The 26650-nt window shown below is 55.7% G+C and overlaps 1 protein-coding gene across 5 annotated transcripts; it reads left to right on the top strand.

Moving 5' to 3' along the window:
• The first annotated feature begins 1276 nt into the window (after positions 1-1276).
• On the top strand, positions 1277-22722 carry Adam11 (ADAM metallopeptidase domain 11). Of its 5 annotated transcripts, none has more exons than XM_045158373.1 (27): positions 1277-1396; positions 1866-2041; positions 10859-10935; positions 11059-11125; positions 12961-13046; positions 13127-13202; positions 13593-13659; positions 13740-13792; positions 14144-14218; positions 14300-14371; positions 14524-14690; positions 15165-15249; positions 15348-15438; positions 16554-16605; positions 16943-17042; positions 17129-17200; positions 17296-17388; positions 17683-17763; positions 18207-18257; positions 18359-18422; positions 18645-18744; positions 18919-19038; positions 19133-19301; positions 19388-19502; positions 19589-19679; positions 20241-20258; positions 20736-22722. In XM_045158373.1, exons 1-27 carry the CDS (start codon positions 1339-1341, stop codon positions 20749-20751), a joined length of 2292 nt encoding a protein of 763 aa, XP_045014308.1. In that variant the 5' UTR covers positions 1277-1338; the 3' UTR covers positions 20752-22722. The 5 variants fall into 5 exon arrangements, with proteins under 5 accessions (XP_045014308.1, XP_004655368.2, XP_045014309.1 ...); XM_004655311.2 differs by having other exon boundaries at positions 13725-13792; XM_045158374.1 differs by lacking the exon at positions 18919-19038 and having other exon boundaries at positions 13725-13792.
• Positions 22723-26650: the final 3928 nt, after the last annotated feature.

The following is a 26650-nucleotide window of genomic DNA, read 5'->3' as shown; positions in this document are numbered from 1 at the left end:
GTGACCTGTCGTGTCCCCAGTGCTGACCTTGGGAGGTCAGGATGAGGCTTACCTCTTTGCATCACAGCTCACCACAGGTGCTGGGTTCTCAGGAGCCCTGGCACAAGCTGGAAGTGCCAGTGCCTGATGGTGTTCATCTTGTTCAGAAGCCCAACAACTGGGTTGAGGGACACAGGTGGGGAGGTGGGCTGGGAGGTAGAGTATTTTGCAGACCGGGCAGTCCAGTGTGACCAGAGAGCAAGGTTTGGTGGTCTCCAGAGGTGTCTGCTGCTTAAACGTCCAGACAGGTACGGGAAAGGCACAAGCATCGTGCCAACAGCAGCTAAACAACATGGAGTATTTAAGAAAAACGGATTGGGGGTTGGAGAGATGGCTTAGCGGTTAAAGCCAAGGGACTCAGATTCGGTTCCTCAGAACCCACATAACCCAAGATGGCACATGCATCTGGAGTTTGAAGTGGCTAGAGGTCCTGGCGCGCCCATTCCCTCTCTCTCTTTCCCTCTCCTCCCGTCCCTTCTCTCTCTTCCAAATAAAAATAAAGGATTGGGCGCTCTACCTAAGGGACCCAGAGGAATAGGCAGGCGCATCTTGGCCAGGAAAGGCAGCCTAGGAGATGGGTTTAGACAGCAGGGCGTGGGAGGACTTCAGTAACCCGCCACCGGTGACCAAGAGTCCCAGAGAAGGCACACTGAACAAAATGTTCCCTAAAAGACCTCTGCCCCCTACTCCAGCCTCTACCTTCCCAGGTACCACAGCCTGGAGCTGGGGTCCCTGCTACTGAGAGCAACACGGGGGTGCGGAGGGAGGGTGAACAGGGCTCAACAGCCACGCCCCCGCACCGGGTCTAGACTGGGCATCACCTGTCAGTGCCCGGGAACCCTCTTCACCCCGCCTCCCTCCCCCTGCGCATCTACGGGCAGATGACCGAGGAGGGTCCGTGGGATGGGAACAGGGTGCACCCCGGCCTTGCACCTGCCCGATTCCAAGCAGGTCTGGGAAGGGGTCGCTCTCCACCCCACCCCCTGGCAGCGCCTCTTTTGTCTTCCGGAGGAGGTGGCCCCTGGCCGGTCGGACTGGGGGGGGGGGGGACGCGGGGCGGGTCCTCGGCTCACGTGCTCGGGGCTCCGCTCTTAACCCTGCCCCACCGGCCCGCCGGGGATGGCCGCGGCCGGAGCGCGGTGAGCCTGGGCGCCTCCCCGCCGCCCCCAGCCTGCGACCCCCGCCCGGCCCGCCGCCGGCGCCTCCCCGCCCCCGCCCTCCTCCCTCCTCCCTCCTCCCTCCTCCCTCCGCCGCGCCGCTCAGCCGCAGCCCCCGGACCCGGAGGATTATGAACGAACCATGAGGCGGCTGCGGTGCTGGGCGTTCGCGGCGCTGCTGCTACTGCTGCCCTCGCCCGGTGAGTGACCCCCGGTGCCCCTGCCCGGCCCGCGTCCCCGGGCTTTTGCGGGCAGGCGATTTCTGCTGCAGCCACATTTTCCTGCAGTGCTCCGGGGTGACAGCTGGTCCCCGAGCGCGGGAGGATGGGGGAGCGGGAGAGGAGGGAAGGTGCGTCCGCCCACCTGTCCGGATCCGCCCGGCCCCACCGCGGCCATCCCCCTGCCACTGCCTGGCCGACTCTCTCTGCGGGTCTCTGCGGGCTGGGGACGTGCTTGGAGGGGGGGCAGTCGTGACTGCTGGAAGCGCCTGGCCCTCTCCCCACGAGGCTCTTCCCGCTGTAGGGCAGGCAGACCTTCTCGTACGCCCCTCTTCCCGCACCAAGGGACACAACTGAGTGGGGGGCGGTCTGTGGGGTGTGCCCACCGGGCCCCCAAATCTCGTGCCCTAGGGAGGGTTGTCCGCCTGCAGCTACGGCTTTGTCTCCTTAGGTCTTGGGGCCCCAGGTCTCAGCGGAGCTCTGCGCTGGAGGAGCTCAGCCCAAATGGGGAACCCGGAGGGCCCCGAGGTCACAGAACCCAGCCGTCTGGTAGGGAAGAGCTCCGGGGGCGAGGTCCTAAAACAGCAGCTGGACACTAGGGTCCGCCAGGAGCCTCCAGGGGGTCCGGTGAGTGGGACTGGGTGGTGAGGTCAGGGGGGTTAGGGGCAGGCCTCCCGGCCCACGCGAGTCCACCCAAAGTAGTCAGGGTTTGGACGCTGCCAGCTGAGGCTGTGATTGTATCTGGCAGCTTCCCCTTTTTGGGCAATGGGCCATCGGGTCAGGCTGGAGCCCATCAGCAGGAACGCTGGGCCTGCCCAGATCCAGGCTCCTCCCATAATTGTGGACCCCCGCCACCCACCCCCACCCTCCACATTCAGGAACCCTGGCGTGGTCAGCCTTTCCACCAGCCCCGCTGTCTTAAGAGAACTAGTGGTGATGTTTCAAGGTGGGAGCCAGCAACAAGCAGCTAGGTGACCAGTCAGGGATTGGGACTCCCAAGATGCCCACTCAGGCCACTCTCGGTGGGCTTTCTTGAAACCATTTAGTACTTGCTCCTGCCTCAGTTTCCCCTGTACCTAAACAGGCTTGTTCTTCCTGCCCTAGCTAAAGGTGGGCCTTGGAAAATGGTTTGAGGCCCTGAGCTCCTTTGCAAATGCCAGCTCTACCTGTGCTCTGTCCCTTTTGGCCACCAGGCCCCTCCTGCCTCCCCGAGGAAGGTTAGGAATGAAAGAGATTAATTGCAATTAATAATTAATTAATATCATGTGAATAATAATCATCTAGATGGAATATTCATTCAGGAGGCCTCAACTCTCCAGGAGCTTAAAGCTGAAAGTTAGCCAGGCCAAGGGGGCAGCAGAGGGCTGGGTGGCTAAGGCCTGGCAGAAATAGGAGGTGTAGGGGAGAAACTCAGAGGAGGGGTGCAGACGAAGTCTGAGAAGTTTGGGCAGCTGGAAGTAGTGGGAGGTAAATTGGGATGGGCAGAGGGGGAAGGAGGGAAACGGAGGCTAACGTTACAGACATATGTGAGACTGGCATCTGGCCCTGCCTAATGCACTTGGTTAAAAGCCCTTAGGTGGGGGAGGGGAAGTGGGGTGGTGCAGGGGTGGGGAATTCTTGAGAAATGGAGCGGAGCAGGAAGGAGCATGCATAATGGATGGACCATCACTCAGGGCAGCATCTTGGGGAGGAAGGGGAGGGGGCTAATGGTTCTGAGCTGGCGCGCCGCTTGCTTACTGGGTAGGGTGTGGGGTAGAGACCAGCTTTAGCACCTGGCCAGGCAGCTGGATGGGGTTGGTCCCATGCACAGGGATGGTGTGTCCAGGCTGCTCTTGGGTTCCTAGTCCAGTTTTCGGTGAACTGCACACCCCACAGTGGCCTCCACCCCGCCTGACCACTGGGACTCTGGCTTGCACTCTAGAGGACGCGCAGACTGGGGGAGGGATGCTACCGCCCCGGAATCGAGGAATAGTTGAGGAAAAACATGGGGGCTGGTAGAGCTGAAAAGTGGAAGCTCCCGCTGGGTAGGAGGGGCCTGGGCTGTGCGGGGAGGTGGAGATAGTTGAAGTGAAGCTGGGCTGGAGGGGTTCTTTGAGTGTTCTACTGAATGAGTGGGTGGCGTTTGTGTGACATATTAAAGTGGAGATATTGGGCTGGAGCGATGGTTTAGGGATTAAGGCACTTGCCTACAAAGCCTAAGGACCCAGGTTCGATTTCCCAATACCCACGTAAGCCAGATGCGCAAGTTGGATGGAGCATGTGTCTGAAATTCATTTGCAGTGCCTGGAGGCCCTGGTGTGCCCATCCTCCCCTCTCCCCCACCCCTGCCTTGCCTCTTTCTCTCTCTCAAAACAAATAAATAAAAATAAAGTGGTTATATTGAAGTGACTAAGTCCAAACACACTTTAGGGGCATCTGAGGGGCAGAGGCGAAGTGGAGGTTCTGTGGACCTCCAGTGGGCATCTGTCTAGCACTGAGACTTCCCCCCAAGACCTCATGCAGCCTTCCCAGGGGAGTTGGTGTAAGCCCTGCGTTCCCCCTGCCTCAGTTTCACCTTAGGCAAAGGATCTGTCCAGGTGGTGAAGGAGAGAGCTGCCAATGCTGTGGGCCAGGCCCTCCACCGAGCTTCGTGTGCACATCTCATCACTTCATGCCCACAAGGCCATATAGTCAGATACCTTCTGTCTGCCTCATTTTTTTTTGTTTATTTTTATTTATTTATTTGAGAACAACAGACAGAGAGAGGAAGAGGCAGAGAGAGAGAGATAATGGGCACGCCAGGGCCTCTAGCCACTGCAAACAAACTCCAGATGCGTGCGCCCCTTGTGCATCTGGCTAACGTGGGTCCTGGGGAATCGGGCCTTGAACCGGGGTCCTTAGGCTTCACAGGCAAGCGCTTCACCACTAAGCCATCTCTCCAGCCCTGTCTGCCTCATTTTGCAGATGAACCAGCACAGGCTCAGAGAGGTTAAGCAACTTGCCCAAAATCAAATCAGTTCTTAAGCAGTGGAGCTGGGAGTAATTTTCTCCAAGTCCAAAGTACTTCCCACTGCACAATTCTGCCTTCAGGGACCTCTGGGTTTGATTTTTTTTTTTTGGGGGGGGTGTGACAACCCCAACCACCCAGAGCAAAGATGAGAGACAGGCAGAGGAAACAACATGGCATGCCCAAGAGGTTCATTGAAAAACCCTCTCCCTCCCTCCCACCGTTGCTCCCTAGGGACCGAAGCTCAGTGACTGCCTGTGCCCGCGCTACTGGTAGGACAGAAGGAAAGGAATATGGCTAGGAAGGAATTAGAGGCCAGAGGTCATCATTTCCTGGGCCCTTGCTGGGCAGACACTCTTCTACCTTTAAGTGTCTGAATCTACTTAATCCTCATCTCTGGGCTCGAATTCCATTTTACAGATGGGGGCAGGGGCTCAGACAGGTGAAACGGCCACCCCACGTCGTGCGGCACTTTAGTGGCCCAGTTGGTATGAAGAGCAGCGCGCGGCCAGCGCACTACCGGCCGCTCTCTCAGAGTTGTAACAAAGAGAGACTTGGGGTCCTCTCTTTGCCAAGATTCTCAACTCCCATCTTCTCCCCAGTTTGGAAGTAAATTGGGCCTGTGATCCAGAGGAGCTTCTGGAAGTTTAGACAGCTATGGTTCCAAGGAGCCTGCGGCTGAGGGGCCAGGCGGGAGGACACGAGAGCCATGGTGTAAAGTTGGATGGCTATTCACCACACAAGGGCACACAGGCCAAGCAGAAAGGCAGGGGACTGAAATCTGTCAGGCTGCCTTGTGTCCTGAGGGTCACCTTTTCTAATTCTCACAAAGCTGGTTTGTAGATCATGCCTGGCTCTGAGGGATCATGCCCAAACTCCTCGGGAACCAAGAAGAAGGCAGGCAGTGAGCAGAAGTAGGGGTCCCCGGCCGGGTCACTTGCTGAAAGCTGCCACGGGCAGCATTTGCTGAAAGTAGTGGAGTGTGTTTTCTGCCCCAGAGTAGGGGACTAGCAGCTGAGGCTCAGCCTCTAGCCTGTACGAGATAGGCATGGGGACCCCTCTCAGGCCATGCTGTGATGGTTGCTGAATCCAGTCTCAGCACAGCTCTGTCTGGGGCTCAGGGAGCGGAACCTCACCAAAAAGGCCTGGTGGCTGGAGGCCAGGGTCAGGGTGTTTGGGAGTTAGCTGTCCTGCTCTAGATGGGGCTAGGGAAGACCAACCTGGGTGGGTTTGTATTTGGAGTCCCCCCACAAGACTGGCCTGTGGGCTTGGCCTCACCCAAACACCCTCCTGGCTGCCTAGAGGAGCCCAGCTGGCTAGTGTCTGTCCCCAGAGGGACTGCTGACCCTGGAAGGAGATGACTCTTTCCTCAGAAATGTAGGTTAAATCTCATCATCAAAAATTTGTGCCACGCTAGGTGTGGTGGTGCACACCTTTAATCCCAGCACTTGGGAGGCAGAGGTAGGAGGATCACCATGAGTTTGAGGTCACCCTGAGATTGTATAGTGAATTCCAGGTCAGCCTGAGTTAGAATGAGACCCTACCTTGAAAACAAAACAAAATAAAAATTTTGTGCCACTAAGTCAGGCATGGTGGCTCCTGCCTTTAATCCTAGCACTCAGAAGGCTGAGGTAGGAGAACCACTGTGAGTTTGAGGGCAGCCTGGGCTACAGAGTGAGTTCCAGGTCAGCCTGGCCTACAATGAGACCCTGCCTCAAAAGAACAAAAGAGGGCTGGAGAGATGGCTCAATGATTAAGGTGCTTGCCTGAAAAGCCTAAGGACCTGGGTTTGATACCCCAGGACCCACATAAAGCCAGATGCACAAGGTGGCATATGTGTCTGGAACTCATTTGCAGTGGCTGGAGACTGTGACACCCCCATTCTCATTTTTTCTTTCTCTGCTTGAAAATACATAAATGAAAAAAGGAAGGAAGAAGCTGGGCATGGTAGCACACACCTTTAATCCCAGCACTTGGGAGTCAGAGGTAGGCGGATCACTGTGAGTTCAAGGCCAGTGTGAGACTACATACATAGTGAATTCCGGGACAGCCTGGGATAAAGTGAGACTCTACCTCAAAAAAATAAAAATAAAAACAAACAAAAGAAGGAAAGTACGAAGGAAGGGGGAGAGGGAGGGCGGAAGGTGAGCAGCAGTTCTCATTGTCTGGAATCTGCTGCCCTGTTGACGGAGCCTTCGAGCCTCGCTGGGAGGTACTGGGAGCTGCGGTAGGGTCCCGGGTGAGGGGGCCCCCCAAGCGGAGAAGAGCCCACCTCTGGCTCCTCCCCTGTTTGTCACCACCAAACCCAAAAATATGGGGGGTGTCTCCAAGCCCAGAGGTGAAGGAGAGACCCCTCCCAGGGAAATCACACCAGCCCACTCAGATCTGGAGCGCAAAACCTGCATGCACTGCCATCCTTGTCAATGAGCTGACCCAAGGGAGTCTTTTATCTCGTTCCTCAAAGACTCATTCAGCTTATAGGTCATGCAGCTCCTTCTCCACGTCATGACGACTGCTCCTTCTGATAATGGCAGCATTAAGCAGAGCTTCAAGTCCGCCTCACGACATCCCTTTTTACCAATGGGGAAACTGAGGCTTGGGTCTAAGCAACTTCTCAGGCTTTCTGCTGCGATATAGTAACCCTTGTTCCAGAGGATTAATGGTCACCAAGATGATTCGTGGTAATTAAAAACACATACACACACTGGGTGCTTAGAGGCCAAGCAGGCTCCGTGGGACTTGGCAGGGGCTGATTCTGTAGACAAGAGTGGAGTGCGGGGTGCTTGGCGAGGTTGTGGGGAGCAGGACTCTGCAGACTCAGGTTCTCGGGGGCACTGCAGAATCCCAACAATACTTTTCCCCTCCCTACCACCACGTGGATTCTGCAGGTTTGGGGGACAGGCCGGGCTTCTGGGTATGTGGTGGCACCTTCTCTGTACCCTGTATCTGCTAGGGTCCAGCATGGACGGGAAGAGTATCAATGACAGGGAAGAGTTGAGTAAAAGGACAGGGGGCGGTCACTGCCAGGGTACCACAGCTGCTGTGACAGACATAACCTTCAGAACAAGGGTGAGACCTGGCCTGCCACATCCCCAGCATGGCCCTGAGCCTGTCACCTGCTCAGCGTTTCTCCCTGAAGACCTGGTGGCCCTGGCAGGTTGCGATCAAATGAGCATGTGAGGGAGGAGAGCTGAGGTAAGTGCGGGGCGTGGGGTCACACCCTGCCATTCTGAGCAGTGCTGAGACAGGAAGACCGAGGTGACCAGGTGGTACTGTGACCTGCAAGGTCCCAGGGTCTAAGGGTAATGGGAAGAAGCAGAACTTGGACTGAGGACCGGGCTTAGCAAGGACAGCATTGGCCAAACACTGGCTGGAGGTCGTGGGCCCTAGAGCCAGCGGAGCCCCTCCCAGCCCTGGGAGGCAGTGGAACTGGGATTGCCTCTTCGAACCTGGGTGTCCCACCACCTCCCGCCACTTTTCAGTGACCCCAAGTCCCTCCTGGCCTCTCAGGCCCAGCCAGTGACTGCCCTTGCTCTGCCCCAGGTATTCTCTGGCTTGAGCCCCGTGTCTCCCCGGAAGGGCATCCTGTCCTGTAGCTCATTCTAACCAGCTGCAGGGCGACAGCCCTGCTGCATCCAGCACTTCCCCTCGTCTGCCCCAGCTGTCCCAGAGTGGATGCCAGCCTGACCACCACAGAAACCAGCCTCCTAGCCTGGGAAGTGCTTTCAGCCTTACCTTTTTCAGAGGGAAAACCTGAGGTCCAGAAAGGTTGCTGGATTCTCCCTAAGGCTATGTGGCCTAAGACAAAAGAATCAGGGCAGGAGATCTGGGCAAGCTGCTTCTCCAGACAACCAACGTGGAAGCAGACAGGACAAGCAGGAGGGGAGGGGAGGGCAGAGATGCCCAGGTGGAGCTGGGGATGGGTACACAGAGTCAGGCTAGGCCAAGGGGGAGGGCAAAGCAATCTGGTCCAGGCTAGGGGGCGGGGGAAGCAGGGACGCCTTACCCTTGACTTTCTATTTTTGAGTCTGATCGATGCTTTAGGGGCTCAGGATGGAGCTTGGAGCCTTGGGCAGCCTGGGATGGGGTAAATCTTTGTCCTTGGGGCTCACAGGCCTGTCTTCTTACCCAGGTTCTGGCCCTTTGCCCTGCCTTAGCTACTCGTCCAGAGCTTCCCGTGGACCTGGGCACACTTCCATCTTTCTTCATCTTTGTGATGGGGGCCCTGGAAGTAGATTTCTTAGAATTAAATATCAAGCCAGGCGACGTGGTGGCGCATGCCTTTAATCACAGCACTCTGGAGGCAGGGGTAGGAGGATCACTGTGAGTTCAAGGCCACCCTAAGATGAAGTGAAATCCTACCTCAAAAAACAAAACAAGGGCTGGAGAGATGGCTTAGCGGTTAAGCGCTTGCCTGTGAAGCCTAAGGACCCCGGTTCGAGGCTCGGTTCCCCAGGTCCCACGTTAGCCAGATGCACAAGGGGGCGCACGCGTCTGGAGTTCGTTTGCAGAGGCTGGAAGCCCTGGCGCGCCCATTCTCTGTCTCCCTCTACCTGTCTTTCTCTCTGTATCTGTCGCTCTCAAATAAATAAAAATTAAAAAAAAAAAAAACAGGGCTAGAGAGATGGCTTAGCCGATAACGTGTTTGCCTGCAAAGCCAAAGGATCTCGGTTCGATTCCTCAGGACCCACGTAAGCCAGATACACAAGGAGGTGCATGCATCTGGAGTTCAGTTGCACTGGCTGGAAGCCCTGTCGTGCCCATTCTCTTTCTCTCTGCCTCTTTCCCTCTCTTAACTAAGTAAAAATAAAATAAATACATATAAAGAAGAATTAAATATCAAACTTTCCACTTTTTTTTTTTTTTTTTTGAGACAGGGTCCAGTCCACCACCCGGGCTGACCTGGAACTCATGGTCCTCCTGCCTCAGCATCTCCAGTGCTGTGATTACAGGCATACACGACTACTACACCAGGCCCTCCCACTTCCCAGTTGCATGACCTTGTGCCAGTTAGTCAGCCTGTCCTTCCTTCAGTCCCCATCTGTCAGCTGGGAAGGACAATAGCATCTAGTCCACAGCATTGGTGGGAAGATCAAATATGGCAGGATTTGGGAAAGTTCCAGACCAGTGTGGGGCACCTGAGTGGCTCTCAGAAAGGATCCATCATTATTACAGGACAGAATACACAAGTAGGCACGGGCTGCAGGACCCATGACCTCAACGCCACGACTCCCTTCCTTCTTGCAAGCTGTCTGTCACCACAGAAGCCAGGCAGGGAGCGGACACTCTCACCCACAGGGCACAGTGACAGCGCTTGCCCTGGTGGCTGATGCTCAGCTCAGCCTTTCCCAGTCTCTAGCCACTGGGCGCCCTCCCCACTCCCCACTCAGGCCTCCCCTGGGCTCCCAGGTCTTTTGCAGAACCAGAGTCTAGATGCCAGCTTGGGATGGGGCCAGGGCTCCCCGTGTCCCCGAGGGTAGTTATAACGCAGGCCAGCCCCTCCCCCACCACCAACACTCCAAGCCAAGCCGAGCTGACTTTTGCTCTTAGGTGGGACTTTTCCTCCAGCCTCAGATGCCTCCCCGTAGCCCCCACGCCCCTTTTCAAGCAGCTGGGCATCCAGGCAGAGAGGGCAGCCATTTTGCTCAGGCCTAGTCCGTTCCCATGGCAACCTGGAGCTTTCCAGCCCCATGCATATGCCCCTCTGAAAAATTTATCAGGAAAACTTCCATGGTTAAAAATTAACCATGGGATTGAAATATTAAAGATGAGCTGCTTTGGGCAAGGTAGAGGGCAATGGGTTTGGGGGTGCAGGAGCCCCATCCTTTCCACCTGGCAGGGTGGCACCAGTATCCAGAGTCTAGTGGGGAATCCCACCTGCTCCACGCGTGTTCCCAGCTTTCCTATGTCGATCCAGGTTGGGGACAGGAAGCGGGGGTCTGCTCCCCACACCCCGTTCACAACTGGTCTGGGTCTTTCTCCCATGATATGTCTGGAGCCTGCCCTTGGTCTCACTGAGTCTGAGGTGGCCCTGCCAACAGCAGGGAGGGCCTGGCACTAGGAGCCTGCCCTTTTTTGTTGGGGGAGCTCGAGGTAGGGTCTCACTCAAGCTCAGGCTGACCTGGAATTCACTATGTAGTCTCAGGATGGCCGCGAACAGTGCTGGGATTAAAGGCGTGCGCCGCCACGCCCAGCGGAGCCTGCCCTTTCCTGACCCTGCTGCTCAATGAAACTGACCCAGAAGGCCACCTGAAAGCAGAAGGTGCCTTGGCCCTGGGTGGGACGTGTCCAGAAATCAACAGCTGTCCCCAGGAAAGGAATGAGTCTTAGAAGACGAGGACCCTCAATGAGAGGGTCCCTCAGCCACTGGGTCCGGGTTGCCCCATCCCAGAGCCTTGGTGGGGTCCCCAAGCCTTCAGGCCTCCTAGACTGATTCTTCTCTGCCTCCTCCACACCAGCCTGTGCACCTGGCCCAGGTGAGTTTCGTCATTCCAGCCTTCAACTCGAACTTCACACTGGATCTGGAGCTGAACCAGTGAGTGTGGCCTGGAGCTGGGAGGGGGACAGTGGCCTTGCCTGCTGAGGGGGGGTACTGGATCCTGAGCTGGGGTGGGACCTGGCCTCACCAGTGACCCTGACTGACCCTTGTCTATTTCAGTCACCTCCTCTCCTCAAAGTACGTGGAGCGCCACTTCAGCCGGGAAGGGCCAACCCAGCACAGTACCGTGAGTACTTTGGAAGGGGACGGGGGGGGGGGGGTTAGGATGGAGGTGGTATTTCTGTGGTGGTCACAGATACAGGGACAGGACTGAGGGGACTAATCAGTGGTAGACAGAGGACTGGCCTGGCATTATATGAAGGTTGGTTCACAAAAGAACTGATTTTTTTTTTTTTTTTTTTTTGTAATGGAGGGATAAGCCAGGCATGGTAGTACATGCCTTTAATCCCAGCACTTGGGAGGCTGAGGTAGGAGGATCGCGGTGAGTTCAAGGCCAGCTTGATACTAATTCCTGGTTAGCCTGGGCTAGAACAAGACCCTACCTCGAAAATGCAAAATAAACAAACAAACAAATAAATAAAATGGAGGGGCAGGTGCCAGGTAGAGGAAGATTTAGCCCCAGGAGACCCTTCCTCCCCCACCTTGGTGGCTCTAGGATTTACTGTCAGGATGAGGAGGCACAAATATGGCTCTCATTGTGTCATGTCAGATCATGTCCCCCAGAACCTTTTTGAATAGATCAGTGGGAAAAATGTCCTTCTCTTTTCCTGAATGGAGGGGGGGCGGGCATGCTGGGGACCAAACCTGGAACGGAGCACACCCAAGGCGGGGGCTCTACCCCAGTGCTGCCCCTCCAGCATGAAATGCCTCCTCCTGCCTTTTGTCCTGGGATTCCCAACTGTCTGCTACACTGGGGTCCTGGCCCTGGAGGCCCTGAAGCCTGAACAAAGATGAACAAAGATGAATGAGTATCTATAAATAGCTGGCCCCCCTCAGCCTGTTCAGTAACTGGAGCACAAGTAATTCTGCAGGAAGCAGAATTGGGAGCAGCAGGTGCTGCTGGTTCCCTGTGACCCATGAGCGTGGCCAGGAGATCCCACGCTGTCACAATTCCTCAGCCGCAGCGCACATGTGGCCTCAAGTGAGATCGTGTGTAGGGCTCGGGGAGAAGTCCACAGCAGTCAGCAATTAAATGAGATGCTATGTGCTAAGTGCTCAAAACAGGGCCTGCCACATAGCAGGTATGTCATCATGAATAGCTAGCTATTGGTCTCAAAGATGTCTGAGATCCCTTACCAGCCAGTGTCTTTTTTTTTTTTTTCAATTAATTATTTATTTATTTGCAAGCAGAGAGAGCTAGAAGAGAGACAGAGAGAATGGGTGTGCCAGGGCCTCCAGCTACTGCAAACAAACCGCAGATACATGCACCACTTTGTGCATCTGGCTTTATGTGAGTACAGGGGAATCAAATTAGGGTTGCTTAGCTCTGCAGGCAAGCACCTTAACCACGGAGCCATTCTCCAATGCAGCCCATGTCTTTTTCTTTTTTAAAATTTATTTATTTTGGGGGAGCAGGTAGGTCACCAGCCACTGCAAAAAAACTCCAGGTGCATATGCCACTTTGTTGGGCTTTATGTGGGTACTGGGGAATCAAACCCAGGCTGGAAGGCTTTGCAAGCAAGTGCCTCTAACAGCTGAGTCATCTCCCCAGCCCCACACCAATGTCTTTGTGGTGTGTGTGTGTGTGTGTTTGAGGTAGGATCTCACTCTAGTCCAGGCTGACCTGGAATTCACTCTGTATTCTCAGGCTGGCCTCACACTCAGGCGATCCTCCTACCTCTGCCTCCCAGGTGCTGAGATTAAAGGCGTGTGCCACCACGTCTTTTTTTATAGGTAGGTGAAACAGGTAGGAACTTGCTCGGGGTAACACAGGAAATCAGCAGCCCCCTCAGGCTGAAGACTGCAGAGACCATGGTACTCCAGGGACTGTGACCCCCTGCACCATCCCCCTGCCTCCACGCCCAAGCATGGGGTTCTGCTCACTGTTCTGCTGCTCTACAGGGGGCCGGGGACCACTGCTACTACCATGGGAAACTTCGGGGCAACCCACACTCCTTTGCCGCGCTCTCCACTTGCGAGGGGCTGCAGTGAGTATGGAGGGGGCTGGGAGGCGAGGCGGCCCGGGCCTGGCCTGGGATGGTGAGGAGCTGGGCCTCTTCCTCCACAGTGGAGTTTTCTCTGATGGGAACCTGACTTACATCGTGGAGCCCCAGGAGATGGCTGGACCTTGGGGAGTCCCCCAGGTAAGCCCTGCTCAGACCTTTGACATTCCCCCTGATGGCCCTGCTTGTGTCCCCAACAGCTGTGGCCTCTTCCACAGTAACCTCAGCCTCATTGTCTTCCTCGGTGACCCCAGCTCTGGTTCCTGCCTCCTGTGTCCCCAGCTCCAATGTCCCCTCTGTCCCCCAAATGACCTCCCAACTGGGCTCCAGTGTCCTTTGCCCCTGTCTCTCAGGGTGCCCTCAGGTCTTGACCCCGGAATCTGAGCATCTGGGAGATCAGATCCGACATGGGAGCTCTGGCCAGTTCTGGGTCACCCCAGGGTGGGGTGGAGGGGAGGGCTGGAGCTTCCCCACAACTGGGCCCAGAGCATCCTTGGTTGGCTCCCCAAGAACTAATTCCCCTCATTACAGGGACCCCTTCCCCACCTCATTTACCGGACCCCTCTCCTCCCAGTCCCCTTCGGATGCCGGGAGCCAGGTAAGGGAGGGGAAAGGGGTTGGGGTTGGGGTGTCTGGGCTCCCCTCACCTGCTGTTTCCCACAGGTTGCTTGTTTGCAGCTCCTGCCCAGTCTTCCTCTCCCACCAGGCCAAGGCTGAGAAGGAAAAGGCAGGTATGGGGCCCCCACAGACCTCGGGCTGTGGTCCAGGGCAGGTCACCCCTCACTCAAAGTGGCGTGGAGGAGGGCTCAGAACCAGGTGGCTGGGGCTGGGGAATCATTTCTAGGAAGTGACCTCAACTCCTTCCTCACACCGGTCTCTGCACAAGTCCCCACTCAGGTCCATGGAGGCTATGTATCCTCTGACCCATTCCCTGGCTGGGAGGGATGGGTCCTCTTGCCAGTGGGGCTGGTACCATGCCTGGCTGGGGCATCCAGACCATCCCCACAAGTTTGTCCATAGCATGGCCATGAGGCCTGACGTGGAGGAGACTGATTCCGAGTGCCCACCCATCCACCCTCCAGGTCCGCAGAGGCCACCCCACAGTGCACAGTGAGACCAAGTATGTGGAGCTGATTGTGATCAATGACCACCAGCTGGTAAGTTCCCAGGCTGAGGGGGACCCTGGGAGGAGAGACTCTGAGAGAGTCCTGCCCCCTGCCCCTTTCCTTTCTTCCCAGTTCGAGCAGATGCGACAGTCTGTGGTCCTTACCAGCAACTTTGCCAAGTCTGTGGTGAACCTGGCAGATGTGGTGAGTAATTCCCTTTCCTGCCCTCTCTCCATCCTCCTTCCCCATGCCACTTATCCAAGGGTCACTATCAGTCTCTGACCCCCACTTCGTGGAGGGACAGATTAAGAACCCCCCCCTTCCAGTCTCCCTCATCTTCTCCCCTCTGGACTCAGATATACAAGGAGCAGCTCAACACCCGCATTGTGCTGGTTGCCATGGAAACATGGGCAGATGGGGACAAGATCCAGGTGCAGGATGACCTCCTGGAGACCCTAGCCCGGCTCATGGTCTACCGGCGGGAGGGTCTGCCTGAGCCCAGTGACGCCACCCACCTCTTCTCGTGAGTTCCCAGCCCGTGCACCCGTCAGCCTCTGCTGACAGCCGCTGTGCTCACTGCCTGTGACAGGAGCTCCTCAGAGTTGGGGTCTGAGGGTGGGGCTTGCCTTGCCTCTGCCACCTGCTCAGTGCCACATGCACCAGCTGGGCATCCCTTGCACCTTAGGCTGTGCCCCTTGCCCTAGTCTTGGAGGCTTTTTGTCTGTCCCCACCTCCCTTTAGTCAGGGACCCAGGAAGGGAAAAATCGAATAAAAGGGCCTGGAAATCAGGGCTGACTTAATAGGAGCCTCTGGATTGGCTTAGGGGCAATGACCCCAAAGAGGGTGGGGGCTAGCCTGAGGACAACAGGCTGAGAGGAAGGCTAACGCCTACCTTCGTAAGGAAGGACTCAAAGCAGGAGCACCCAGAGCCCCTTATAGCCCAGGGACCCCCCACAGGCAGAATAGGATGTCATCCTGACAACTCTCTCCCTTCCAGGGGCAGGACATTCCAGAGCTCCAGCAGTGGGGCAGCCTATGTGGGGGGCATCTGCTCCTCATCTCGGGGTGGGGGTGTGAATGAGGTAAGCAGGGGGGCCATGGGGGTGTTGAGAAGGGGCTGACAAGGCATGGTTATTGAGAGGGTGTAGACATCTTTGTGCTCGGTCTTCCCCAACCCTAGTACGGCAACATGGGTGCGATGGCAGTGACCCTGGCCCAGACACTGGGACAGAATCTGGGCATGATGTGGAACAAACACCGCAGCTCAGCAGGTACGGACCCTGCGGCACCCTAGTTAACCCAGACACATCCAGTGCCTTTAGAAGTAAAGAAGGGGCACTGGAGAGATAGCTTAGCAGTTAAGGCGATTGTCTGTGAAGCCTAAGGACCCAGGTTCGATTCTCCAGTACCCACGTAAAGTCAGGTGCACAAGGTGGCACATGAATCTGGAGTTCGTTTGTAGTGGCTGGAGCCCTCTTTTTTTTTTTTTTTTTTTTTTTTTTGCTTGTTTCTTGAGGGTCTCACTCTAGCCAACACTGACCTGGAATTCACTATGTAGTTTCAAGATGGTCTTTAACTCATGGCAATCCTCTTACCTCTGTCTCCCAAGTGCTGGGATTAAAGGTATGAGCCACTACACCCAGCTAACTTTTTATTTTATTTTATTTTTTAATTTGAGAAAGAGAAAGAGGCATATATAGAGAAAGAATGGATGTGCCAGAGCTTCCCAGCCACTGCAAATGGACTCCAAACACATGTGCCACCTTGTGCATATGGCTTATGTAGGTCCTGGGGAATCGAACCTGGGTCCTTTGGCTTTCCAGGCAAGTGCCTTAACTGCTAAGCCATTGTTCCAGTCCTGAACAAAATGTGTTTTTTTTAATATTTTAGTTTTATTTATTTATTTTTTATTTGACAGAAGGGTGAGAGAGAGAGAGAGAATGGGCCCACCAAGGCCTCCAGCCACTGCAAACAAACTCCATATGCATGTGCCCCCTTGTGCATCTGGGTAACATGGGTCCTGGGGAATCAAACCTGGGTCCTTTGGTTTTGCAGGTGTTAACCACTAAGCCATCCCTCCAGCCCAACAAAATGTTTTTTTTTAAAAAAAGGGGTGGTGCTGGAGAAATGGCTTAGTGATTAAGGCACTTGCCTGCAAAGCCCAAAGACCCAGGTTCAATTCTCCAGGACCCATGTAAACCAGATGCACAAAGGGGCCCACGCATCTGGAGTTCGTTTTCAGTGGCTGGAGGCCCTGGTGGGCCCATTCTCTCTCTGTCTGTCTCCCTGCCTATGTCTCTCTCTCTCTCAAATAAATAAAGAAAAAAATAAAGTGGAAAAAAAAAAAAGAAGGGTTACGTCTCATTCCCTTCTAATCACCTTTCAGGGGACTGCAAGTGTCCAGACATCTGGCTAGGCTGCATCATGGAGGACACTGGGTGAGTTCCTGGGGATAGACTGGGAGAGAGGGTCTTGGGCAAGGGACAGTCTAGACCAGAAGCTCTAAGAGGCCCAGAGCTCCTAATACCTGTTGGGACATTCATACTGGCCAGAGCGCAGTGTGCATCGTGTACACTAGGTGGCGCCCGAGCTGCGTGCAGAAGCACATTTGGTCCCGAACGCTCCCACTCTGGGCCTTGATGGGCAGGCCCGAGGACTGCATCCCCGGGGCTGATCCTCAGCCTCTTCGCGAAGGTGACCAAGTGTCTCCCTGGCCTCGGCCGGGGACGAGGGGAAGGGCTGGAGGGGGCTCAGCAGCACGGTCCCCCCGCGCAGGTTCTACCTGCCTCGCAAGTTCTCGCGCTGCAGCATCGACGAGTACAACCAGTTTCTGCAGGAGGGCGGCGGGAGCTGCCTTTTCAACAAGCCCCTTAAGGTACCGGTCCCGGGTCCGACAACAGGGGGAGCAGGGGGCGTGGGGTAGGTTCCGGGCCAGACTCCAGAACTCCCCTCCCCGTGCAGCTCCTGGATCCCCCAGAATGCGGGAACGGCTTCGTGGAGGCGGGGGAGGAGTGCGACTGCGGCTCGGTGCAGGTGAGGGGCCCGGGCGGGCTGGGGGTGCGCGGGTCCGAGTGGGTGGGCAGGACTGGAGCTCTCCCGCCTCCCCTGCTTCCCTTTGTGACCCCCAGGAGTGCAGCCGCGCGGGCGGCAACTGCTGCAAGAAATGCACCCTGACTCACGACGCCATGTGCAGCGACGGGCTCTGCTGTCGCCGCTGCAAGGTAAGGCGGAGCCGAGGTCTGGACCGAGGGATGACGATCGGACCCCATCAAACAAGAGGGGGGGGGGAACGGGGCACGACTACAGACCGGGCCTGCGGCGAAGAAGAAAGCATAAATGGGACGTGGTGGTTAGGGCTGGGTGCGAGGCCACAAAGGGATATTGGGGGCGGGGAGCAGCTAAAAGGTTACAATAAAGGAGAAACAGGCGTAGGGGACTGGGTTCAGGGAAGGAGCGTCGGGTGCCCCCAGGAAATACTCATCCTGCCTGAGTCGAGGAACACATGCCTCCCCTAGTACGAGCCTCGAGGTGTCTCCTGCAGAGAAGCGGTGAATGAATGCGACATCGCAGAAACCTGCACCGGGGACTCAAGCCAGGTCTGGGAATCCCCGGGGGTGGGGGGGGGAGCCATCCCCTACCTCTAATCTGTTTCACAGCTGGCCACATCCACCACAACCAGCCTCAGGGTTCTCTCTTCTTTCCATCATTAACCCAGCATTTATAGTCTGGCTAGCACACCCCACGCCTGGCACAGTGTCTAGTATGCTAGGGATCAGAATGGATAATGAGAGTGTTACAATCTACTAAGTATTAATTAGGTGCCAGGCATAATTGGGTGCACACAACTAAAGGTTGGAAAGCTGCTACAAGATTCATGAATTTATATGATCAAATTCGCCAAACAGACCCCTTGCCCCTAATGTGGAAGAACCCTGTAAATTGAGCCCCCACTTGGCGTGGCCTTGGGCACACTGCATTCCTCCCTGGGTGCGTCTCAGCTCAGTCTTGCTCTGCTCAGCTGGACCCCCTCTCTCCACAGTGTCCCCCTAACCTACACAAGCTGGATGGGTACTACTGTGATCATGAGCAGGTACAAGGTTGGGGGGGCCTCTAACCCTCCAGATTCAGTTCAGTCTCATCTCCACTCTGGCCCCCAGTGTCTCCATCCCTTGCCTCTCATTGGTCTCTCAGGGTCGCTGCTATGGAGGTCGCTGCAAAACCCGGGACCGACAGTGCCAGGCCCTCTGGGGCCACGGTGAGTCTGGTTGAGTGTCAGAGCAGATCTAGAGGACCCAGAGTGGAGAACCAGGGAGGGACAGCTTCTGGCTGTATATGCCCTCCTCCAAATGTGTGGCTCCTGAAGACCTCAAGCACCCGGCTGACCTGGGCTCAGGCCAGAGTATGGAAGCTGCGGGCCCGGGGTTCCAGGGTGGGCTTTGGCACATGTGGGGTGATGCCTGGCATCATCTACCTCCAGTGGCTGCTGATCGTTTCTGCTATGAGAAGCTTAACGTGGAGGGGACGGAGCGTGGAAACTGTGGGCGCAAGGGGTCCAGCTGGGTCCAGTGCAATAAACAGTGAGTAGCCAAGGCACCTACTTATGGGGTGTCCCCAGCTCTGGAATAGATGACGCTTCAAAGGGGCAGCAAGCTCCAGGAGGGGCCTGTGAGGCCCAGGGTGAGCCAGCACATTGGTGCAGTACTTGGATCCGAGGTGAAATGCAGGCTCACTGTCCCTGTGTGTCCCAACAGGGACGTGCTCTGTGGTTTCCTCCTCTGTGTCAACATCTCTGGAGCTCCTCGGCTGGGTGACCTGGGGGGAGACATCAGCAGTGTCACCTTCTACCACCAGGGCAAGGAGCTGGACTGCAGGTGTTGGCTGGGCCCACGGCTGGGGAAGAGAGGTGGCAGCTGTGATGGGGGCCAAGGGACAGTGATTGAGGTTGGCTCTCCAATCTCTGCCCAGGGGAGGCCATGTACAGCTGGCCGATGGCTCGGACCTGAGCTATGTGGAGGATGGCACAGCCTGCGGGCCCAACATGCTGTGCCTGGACCACCGCTGCCTGCCAGCCTCGGCGTTCAACTTCAGCACCTGTCCAGGCAGCGGGGAACGCCGGATATGCTCCCACCATGGGGTGGGTGCCTGGAGGCAGGACATGCCACCCACCCTGGGAGAGGTTTACACAAGGGTATGGCTTTGCTCACCCCACCTCGCCTACAGGTGTGCAGCAACGAAGGGAAGTGCATCTGTCAGCCCGACTGGACAGGCAAAGACTGCAGTATCCACAACCCCCTGCCCACATCCCCGCCCACCGGGGAGACCGAGCGATACAAAGGTGAGGCTGGAACTAGCCAGCATGTGGTCTGTATCGCCCGTTCTCCCTGGCTGTCCCTGCTAACCGAGCCCTGCCCTCCTCCTCAGGTCCCAGCGGTACCAACATCATCATTGGCTCTATCGCTGGAGCTGTCCTGGTCGCGGCCATCGTCCTGGGCGGCACGGGCTGGGGATTTAAGTAAGAAACACACCACCACCTAGATGCTCCCTGTGTCCTGAGGGAGGCGGGGGTCACTGAGGGGCTTCCATGAGAGGTTAGCTCATTCATCACTGGGCCAAGCTCGCCCACAGGGTCTTGTTCAAGCATTTAAAACAATTACTTGCTCACATTTAAAAACCAGATTTCACTTTAACAACCCTGCCTTCAGGGCCTGTCTATGTTTCACTGCACCCCAGAGTGAAGGTGGGCAGGGCCTGCCTGAATCTGGGTGCATGTCCCCTAGTCCCCAGACCTGCACTTCACCCATGACCTCCTTAGGAGTCTCAGGTGGGATCTAAACCCTTTATGAGCACTGAAACAACCTGAAGCCACAGGACACATGGCAAGATGGTGGCAAAGGCAGGACTTGACCCTTGGGCCCATCGGGGGTAGCTAGACCTCCCTTGGTCTTGCTCGCTGTCCCCAGAGACCCTGGCCTCTCCGTGTCTCCGGGGGATGAAAGGCAGTTCTTTAAGAGAGGGGAGACTCAGAGGGCTTCTTTTCTGCTTTCTTTGTCTGTCCTTTCCTTGGCTTCTGAAGAAACATCCGCAGAGGAAGGTATGACCCGACCCAGCAGGGGGCAGTGTGATGCCGGCCACGTCATCCCTCCCGCTGTCCTTGTCTCCATCCCATTCGTGCCCTCGCATTCTGTTGACTGGGAGCTGGGACCGATTTCCCGCAGCCCGGCCCGCAAGCCCGGGAAGCAAGTCCTTCGTCTGCTCTGCCCCTCCCTCCTGCCCGCCCTGCCTCTTGGGACCCGGTCCATCTTCTGCTGCCCTTCCTACGGCCGAGTCCTGGGGCTGCGCCCCGCAAACCCCACTCCCCTGGGAAGGGGCCTCCCTCTTTGTCCCATCTGTTTTGTCTGCCATGTCACCGCTGTGCTGTCTGACCTCCGCCAGACCCTCTCCTGGCCAGCCGGTGACTCGCTGCCTCCAGGGAGGGTCCAGCGCTGATCTCCTGGGAGGTCCCCCGCAGGGGGGCTCTCCCTCAGGACCCAGTCTCATATCCTTCCCTGATGACCCCTCTCCATTCCAGGTCCGGAGGGGCCTAAGTGCCACCCTGCTCCCTCCGAGCCTGGCACTCACCGTCTCAGCCCTGAACTACGAGGCTGCCCCCCACCCCGCCACGGAGGGAGGCGCCGTGCAAATGTCTTCCAGATCCAAACCCATCAACTCCTGGCTGCACAGGGGTTGCGGGCAGGGGCTGTGGCCCTGCCCTTCAGGCCACCTGGGTGGATCTGCCTGGAGGGCATTGCCTTCCTGGTCCCCGCTCCACCTCTCGCAGCTTTGGCCTTGCACGCCGTCTCCCGTGTGAACGGAGCTTCCTCATTACAGACTGCTGCAGCTCAAGGGGTGCCCGGTGGGGTGGGGTGGGGTGGGGGGCAGGCAGCCACCAGCGGACACGGCCAGGTGGTCCCTAATCGAAACCAGGCATATGGGACCAGGGTCATAGTTCTCTGGGACCTAGAAGGAAGGGGCTGACATCATCTTTTTTTTTTTTAATCTTAACTGATGAATGTAACCTTGGGGGTGCTGAGGCCAGGGCAGTTGTAGGACATTTTGGACACTTCCAGGAGAGTCTTGGAGGTCCTGAGGCCTTGTGACCTCCCCAGGAGGCTCACACCAGGAATCCTGTCACTGAACCCAGGCAGGGACTGGGCATCCCTGCTTGCCCTGCCGCACCCACCTTGGAAGAAGTACGTGTGCTGATTCAAACCAGAGCTGCCTGTCCTGTACCCACAGCCTAGCCTGTGGGCACAGAGACACCATGTCCCAGACAAGTGACCTCCTGTCCCTGCCAGGCATATATATTTGGGGGTCTAGAAAAAGTAGTCCCTGAAGTAAAATGGCACCTTCCCACCCTTTCAAGAAGGGTGACTCTGGGGCTGTCTCAGGGTTCAGGTGCCCCCTGGTATGACCTGGCAATTCTAGGACAGCCCATCTTCCCAGGAAGACTTTTAGGTAGGGAGGGCCAGAGGTGGCCCAGTGCCCCCAGGGTCAGTGCCTGTGATATAATAGAAAGTCAGGAAAGGACAGGTCTCATGGATGATCCTAGGTGTGTAGAAGTCTTCAAGGCCCCATCAACCCCCAACTCCAGGGCTGAGAAGTAACTTCACAGATGTTCCCCCATCTGTCCTCTGTTCCCTGCTGTGGCCTAGCCTGGGGAGCCAGGTCAAGCCTCCCACACAGCCCGGCCATGGCGTTCATTCATGACTTGTGTGGGATTGAGGCACTCTGGCTCCATGCTCCAAAAGCCAGCTATCAGGCCATGATAGGGACATTCTCTACCTTATGGATGAAAGCCACAAATGAATCGAGCCCTCCTCCCTGAGGTACCTCACTCAGGCTCCACAGGAGTTTCTGAACATCCTAGTTTGAGTCCTGTTTCTGGGGCATCTTTGAGGAGGGATCGTGGAGAAAAATGGCTCTGTTTATCTGAACCTCCCCAGTGACAAGCTGGGGCTTAGGACCCATTGACAGCCTTTGGGATGGCTGCAGAGCGTCAGCTACAAGGGGGTCCTCAGCACTGAGCTCCAGCTGGGACTGCCCTCGTGACAGAGCTGAGTGGGTGTCCCTAAGGCCGGCCCTTCTAGTGGAAGCAGAGCAGAAGGACATGGTCCGGCACTGTTGCTGGAACACCTTGACGCTTCGATCACTGGGCGGTACAAGTACACACAGCGGCAGTGCACCTGGACACAGACACGTGGGTCCACACCTCTGCACGGTCGTGAGTGCCTCTGCGCACATGGGCATGTCTGCATGGGTCCGCGTGTCTCTGGAAGGGATGTGGGGAACACGAGACTCCCTGTGACCAGTCCACCCTGGTTCCCAGCTGTCTGCATCCTCCTGCCCCACCCTGGCAGTCTTCAGGGAGGAGTCGGGGCTGCACTTGCCTGGCCAGGACCCTAGGTCCCTCAGTATCCTGTACATACGTCATCTGGGCTAGGGGTGGGGAGGCAGGGCCAGGAGCCCATATTAAAGATTAAAGATCACATCCTGGGCTTCCACAGAGCTCACACCAACCTGTGTCTATTCTCTCTGTAAATGACTCGCGTCCCCTGACCCAAGAACGTGGCAAGTTCAGTGTAGAAGGTGGGAAGTGAGCACTGAAGACGTTCGGGAAGCAGAAGGAAGGGTGTAGTTTCCCATGCTCAGTGAGGAAACGGACCCACGGGAAGCCAGGCCCTCCCTTCCTCCATATCCCAACAAAGACATTGTGCCCCTCCTCTGGCTTCCAGCCAGCAGAATTCAATGTGCCTGGGGGGCCCCACTTCCCAACTGCCGGACTTCAGAAAGCCTCTTGACCTGTCTGACTCCCACCTTTGCTCCACTGGGCCCGGGGTGGGAGGGCACTGAGTCAGGCTGGGATGGACCCCACCCCATCACTGTCTAGAAGCCTAAATGTGACTCTGAAGCCTGTTCCTGGATTCCTCACTCTGGTGACAGTCAGCCCGGGGAACAAGGAGAGGCCCATGGGGAACTGATCTAGCGTTGGGAGTCCTCTGGGTCAGAATGACAAGAAGAAAGAGGAGGGAGGAGGGAAGAGGAGTGAGGGGGCGGAAGGACAGGGGAGAAAATGCAGCAGGAAGTGGTGGTGCCAGGAGAGGGCCTAGGGCAACTGGCAGCTGGTAGGTCCAGGATCACAGACCCATCCAATCTAGACTCTTGGTCCCCACCCCCAGCTCTGGCATCTCAGAGCACTGGATACAGGGGAACAACTAAGGCATCTCCCAAGGCCAAGGGCAACCTCTTCCCATTCAGTGCAGGGAGAAGAGGCATGAGCCAATCTCCAAGCCGGCAGCCATCACTGCCGTCCAAGCCTGTCCTTCCTCGCTCAGGGCTCAACTGTCTCCTATTTTTAACTTTCTCCCACATTCCAGCTCCTGTCTTCTGCTTAACCTCCTCTCCGTTCCTAGCTCATGACTGATGTGTGCAACCTCCGGCAGTGGAGAATGGCTACTGGAGCACAGTGGGCAGGCGGAGGGCATGGGGGGTGGGGGCAGAGGACCCAGCTCTGGAAGGTCATCAAGGTCACCATCTCTTCTAGTCCCACTGTTACCTGTTGGGCAGCCAGAGAGCAGGCTTTAGGACACAGCAGACGGTGGGAGGGCCAAGAGGTGCCACTGCCCTGAGCCCCTGTCCTGCCTGCCCGTTGTGGCAGATGCCAGCAGCACACATCCTCCCAACTTACCTGCAGGAAGTCATTCCAGCAGCACGGAGCAGAGCTGCAGGTCGGGCCAGGCCTGTCAAGCGAGAGCACTGCCACTGGCTGATGGACCCGGGACGGGCGGTCCTGGTGCGCAGTAGAACCAGGAATTTGAAATTTTCTGTGGAGCTGGGCATAGTTGGTACATGTCAGAGGCAGGAAAATCATGACTTCAAGCTGGGCTACACGGGAGACCTTGTCACAAAAAAACCAATTCTGAGCAGGGCATGGTGGTGCACGCCTTTAATCCCAGCACTCGGGAGGCAGAGGTAGGAGAATCGCCATGAGTTCGAGGCCACCCTGAGACACATAGTGAATTCCAGGTCAGCCTGGGCTAGAGTGACACCCTACCTTGAAAAACAAACCAACAAAATACCAAAAACAAAACAAAACAAAAAAAATTCTGGGCTGGAGAGTTGGCTTAAAGGTTAAGGCACTTGCCTGCTAAACCGAAGGACCCAGGTTCAAATCTCCAGTACCCAAGTACGCCAAATGCACATGGTGCCACATGCATTTGGAGTTGGTTTGCAATGACTAGAGGCCTTAACACATCTATTCTCTCCCTCTCTCATTTCTGATTTCTTTCTGCTTGCAAATAAATTAAAATTTTCTGCAAAGGCCACCTATAGCAAGGGATACTATGGTATATGGTTTTTCCTTCAAGTAGAAATTCCTTTGCTTCGATCACGTTCCCAGACTACTTCTGTGCCTCTGTCCACACACTGGTCAGCACTTCTCAATTAGAATTTTAGGTGGTAGGCCAGGCATGGTGGTGCACACCTAATCCCAGCACTCAGCAGGAGGGCTGAGTTTGAGGCCACTCTGAGACTAACGGCATAGTGAATTCCATCCAGGTCAGCATGGGCTAGAGTGAGACTCTACCCCGAAAAATCAAAAAAAAAAAAAAAAAAAAACCCAGGTAAAAGGGCTGAAGAGATGGCTCAGTGGTTAAAGCACTTGCCCATAAAGCCTTAACGACCTGAGTTCAATTCCCCAGTACCCATATAAGCCATGTGCACAAAGTGGCACATGCACGTGGAGTTCACTTGCAGCAGCAAGAGGCCCTGGTGTGCTTATCCTGTGTGTGTGTGTCTCTCTCTGCTGGGTATGGTGGCGCACGCCTTTAATCCCAGCACTCAGGAGGCAGAGGTAGGAGGATCACTGTGAGTTTGAGACCACCCTGAGACAACATAGTGAATTCCAAGTCAACTTGGGCTAGAGCAAGACCCTACCTAACAACAACAACAAAAAAGACAGAAAAAGGAAAAAAAAAAAAAAAACAGCCAATATACCCAAACTGTTATCATCTCAACATGTAATCAACATGAAATAATCCAGGACTTTGGGCATACTAGGTAAGAGCTCTACCCCTGAGCTATGTCCCCAGTGCCAAGATCGATCTATCTTTTCTTTCTTCCCTCCCCTATTTTCTCCCTTTTTTTTTAAATTTTCTATAAAGTCTTTGGATCCAGGAATTTCATATGTATCTGAATCATGTCTAGGTTTGGACTAACCACATTTCAAGTGCTCAGTGGCTTTAGGTGACGATGATGAGATTAAGCAGTAAATCAGAAACCCAGGAAGCTTAAAGTGAGATGAGGCAGGGATAGCTGGAAGGATCTAGATCTTTGCTTGGTACAGTACACTGCCAGCCTCATGTACTGCCTGACATGTGGGTCAGGGGCACTTGTGTGTACAGTGCTTTCAAGAAGATAAGGGAGGGGCCAGAGCCAGGTGTGGTGGCTCTTATCTCAACACAGTGGAGGCTAAGGCTGAAGGATAGCAAGTTCGAGGCCAGTCTGGGATATATAGTCAGATTGTGAGGGAAGAGCTAGGATGTCACAGGCAGGATGGGGGGTTTTAACTGGAGTGACAGACTTGGATTTATTGTGCCCTAATAGGACCCCGGGCCCTGGGAACTTGTGAATAAAACGTCTACCAACTTTCCCAGAAGGTTAGTGGAGAGAACAGCCCTGCTCTGAGGCTCGGTGTGGAGGAGACTGTTGAAAACCCCTAGTCAAACCCAGGAAGTTTCATGCCTACGGGCAGGCCTGGGTTCCTCGGCCGTAATTCCAGTGTTCAAAGTATTGGGGCACTAAGTGCCTGGCAGTGCTGGGACTTAAGCTATTATTGCCATGACCCTCAAGAAACTTAAGCTTTTAACACCAAGAGATCTTCTCTGAATTGGAGTTCTGGTGGCCCTTACAATAGCATTTAGGAATTATCATGACACCTCCCCAGCTACCTGGCGATGATGATGGGACGTGAAGCCACTCATGCATAACACTGCATCCCAAGTCGGCTCCCTGGGACATCAGCAGAAAACTTCTAATGATGGAACTTTGGTTGTAAGGGGCCCCCAAAAGATTCTACCTTCTACTCTTTGTTTTTTCTTTTTTAAAAAAATTTTCAAGGTAGGATCTTGCTCTAGCCCAGGCTGACCTGGAATTCACTATGTAGTCTCAGGGTGGCCTTGAACTCATGAAGATCCTCCTACCTCTGTTTCCCAAGTGCTGGGATTGATGACATGCACCACCACACCCAGCTTTCTGCCTTCTACACTTGGACAATGCTATTCACATGGTCTATGTGGCCATAGATGGAGTCCAGGCCTGATGCATTCTCAGAGAAGGGGGCATGGATAGTTCACCTCAGGGGGCTGCCAGCCTGCAGGCTCCCATCCTCTGGTCCCATTGCCTCCTTGGGCAGTGTTCAAGGTGGAGTCCTGGGTGCTGCCAGTCTGC

This window comes from Jaculus jaculus, chromosome 9, assembly GCF_020740685.1.
Source record: "Jaculus jaculus isolate mJacJac1 chromosome 9, mJacJac1.mat.Y.cur, whole genome shotgun sequence".
Lineage (NCBI taxonomy): Eukaryota > Metazoa > Chordata > Mammalia > Rodentia > Dipodidae > Jaculus > Jaculus jaculus.
The sequence above is the reverse complement of the archived record's forward strand: the minus strand, read 5'-3'. Positions and strand labels throughout refer to the sequence as shown.

Excerpts from the sequence above, each read along its gene's own strand:
- Adam11 (XM_004655310.2), top strand. The coding sequence starts at position 1,339 with ATGAGGCGGCTGCGGTGCTGGGCGTTCGCGGCGCTGCTGCTACTGCTG. Across the intron at positions 14,691-15,164 it reads GACGCCACCCACCTCTTCTC|GGGCAGGACATTCCAGAGCT; the intron begins GTGAGTTCCCAG and ends TCTCCCTTCCAG. Across the intron at positions 17,043-17,128 it reads TTTTCAACAAGCCCCTTAAG|CTCCTGGATCCCCCAGAATG; the intron begins GTACCGGTCCCG and ends CTCCCCGTGCAG.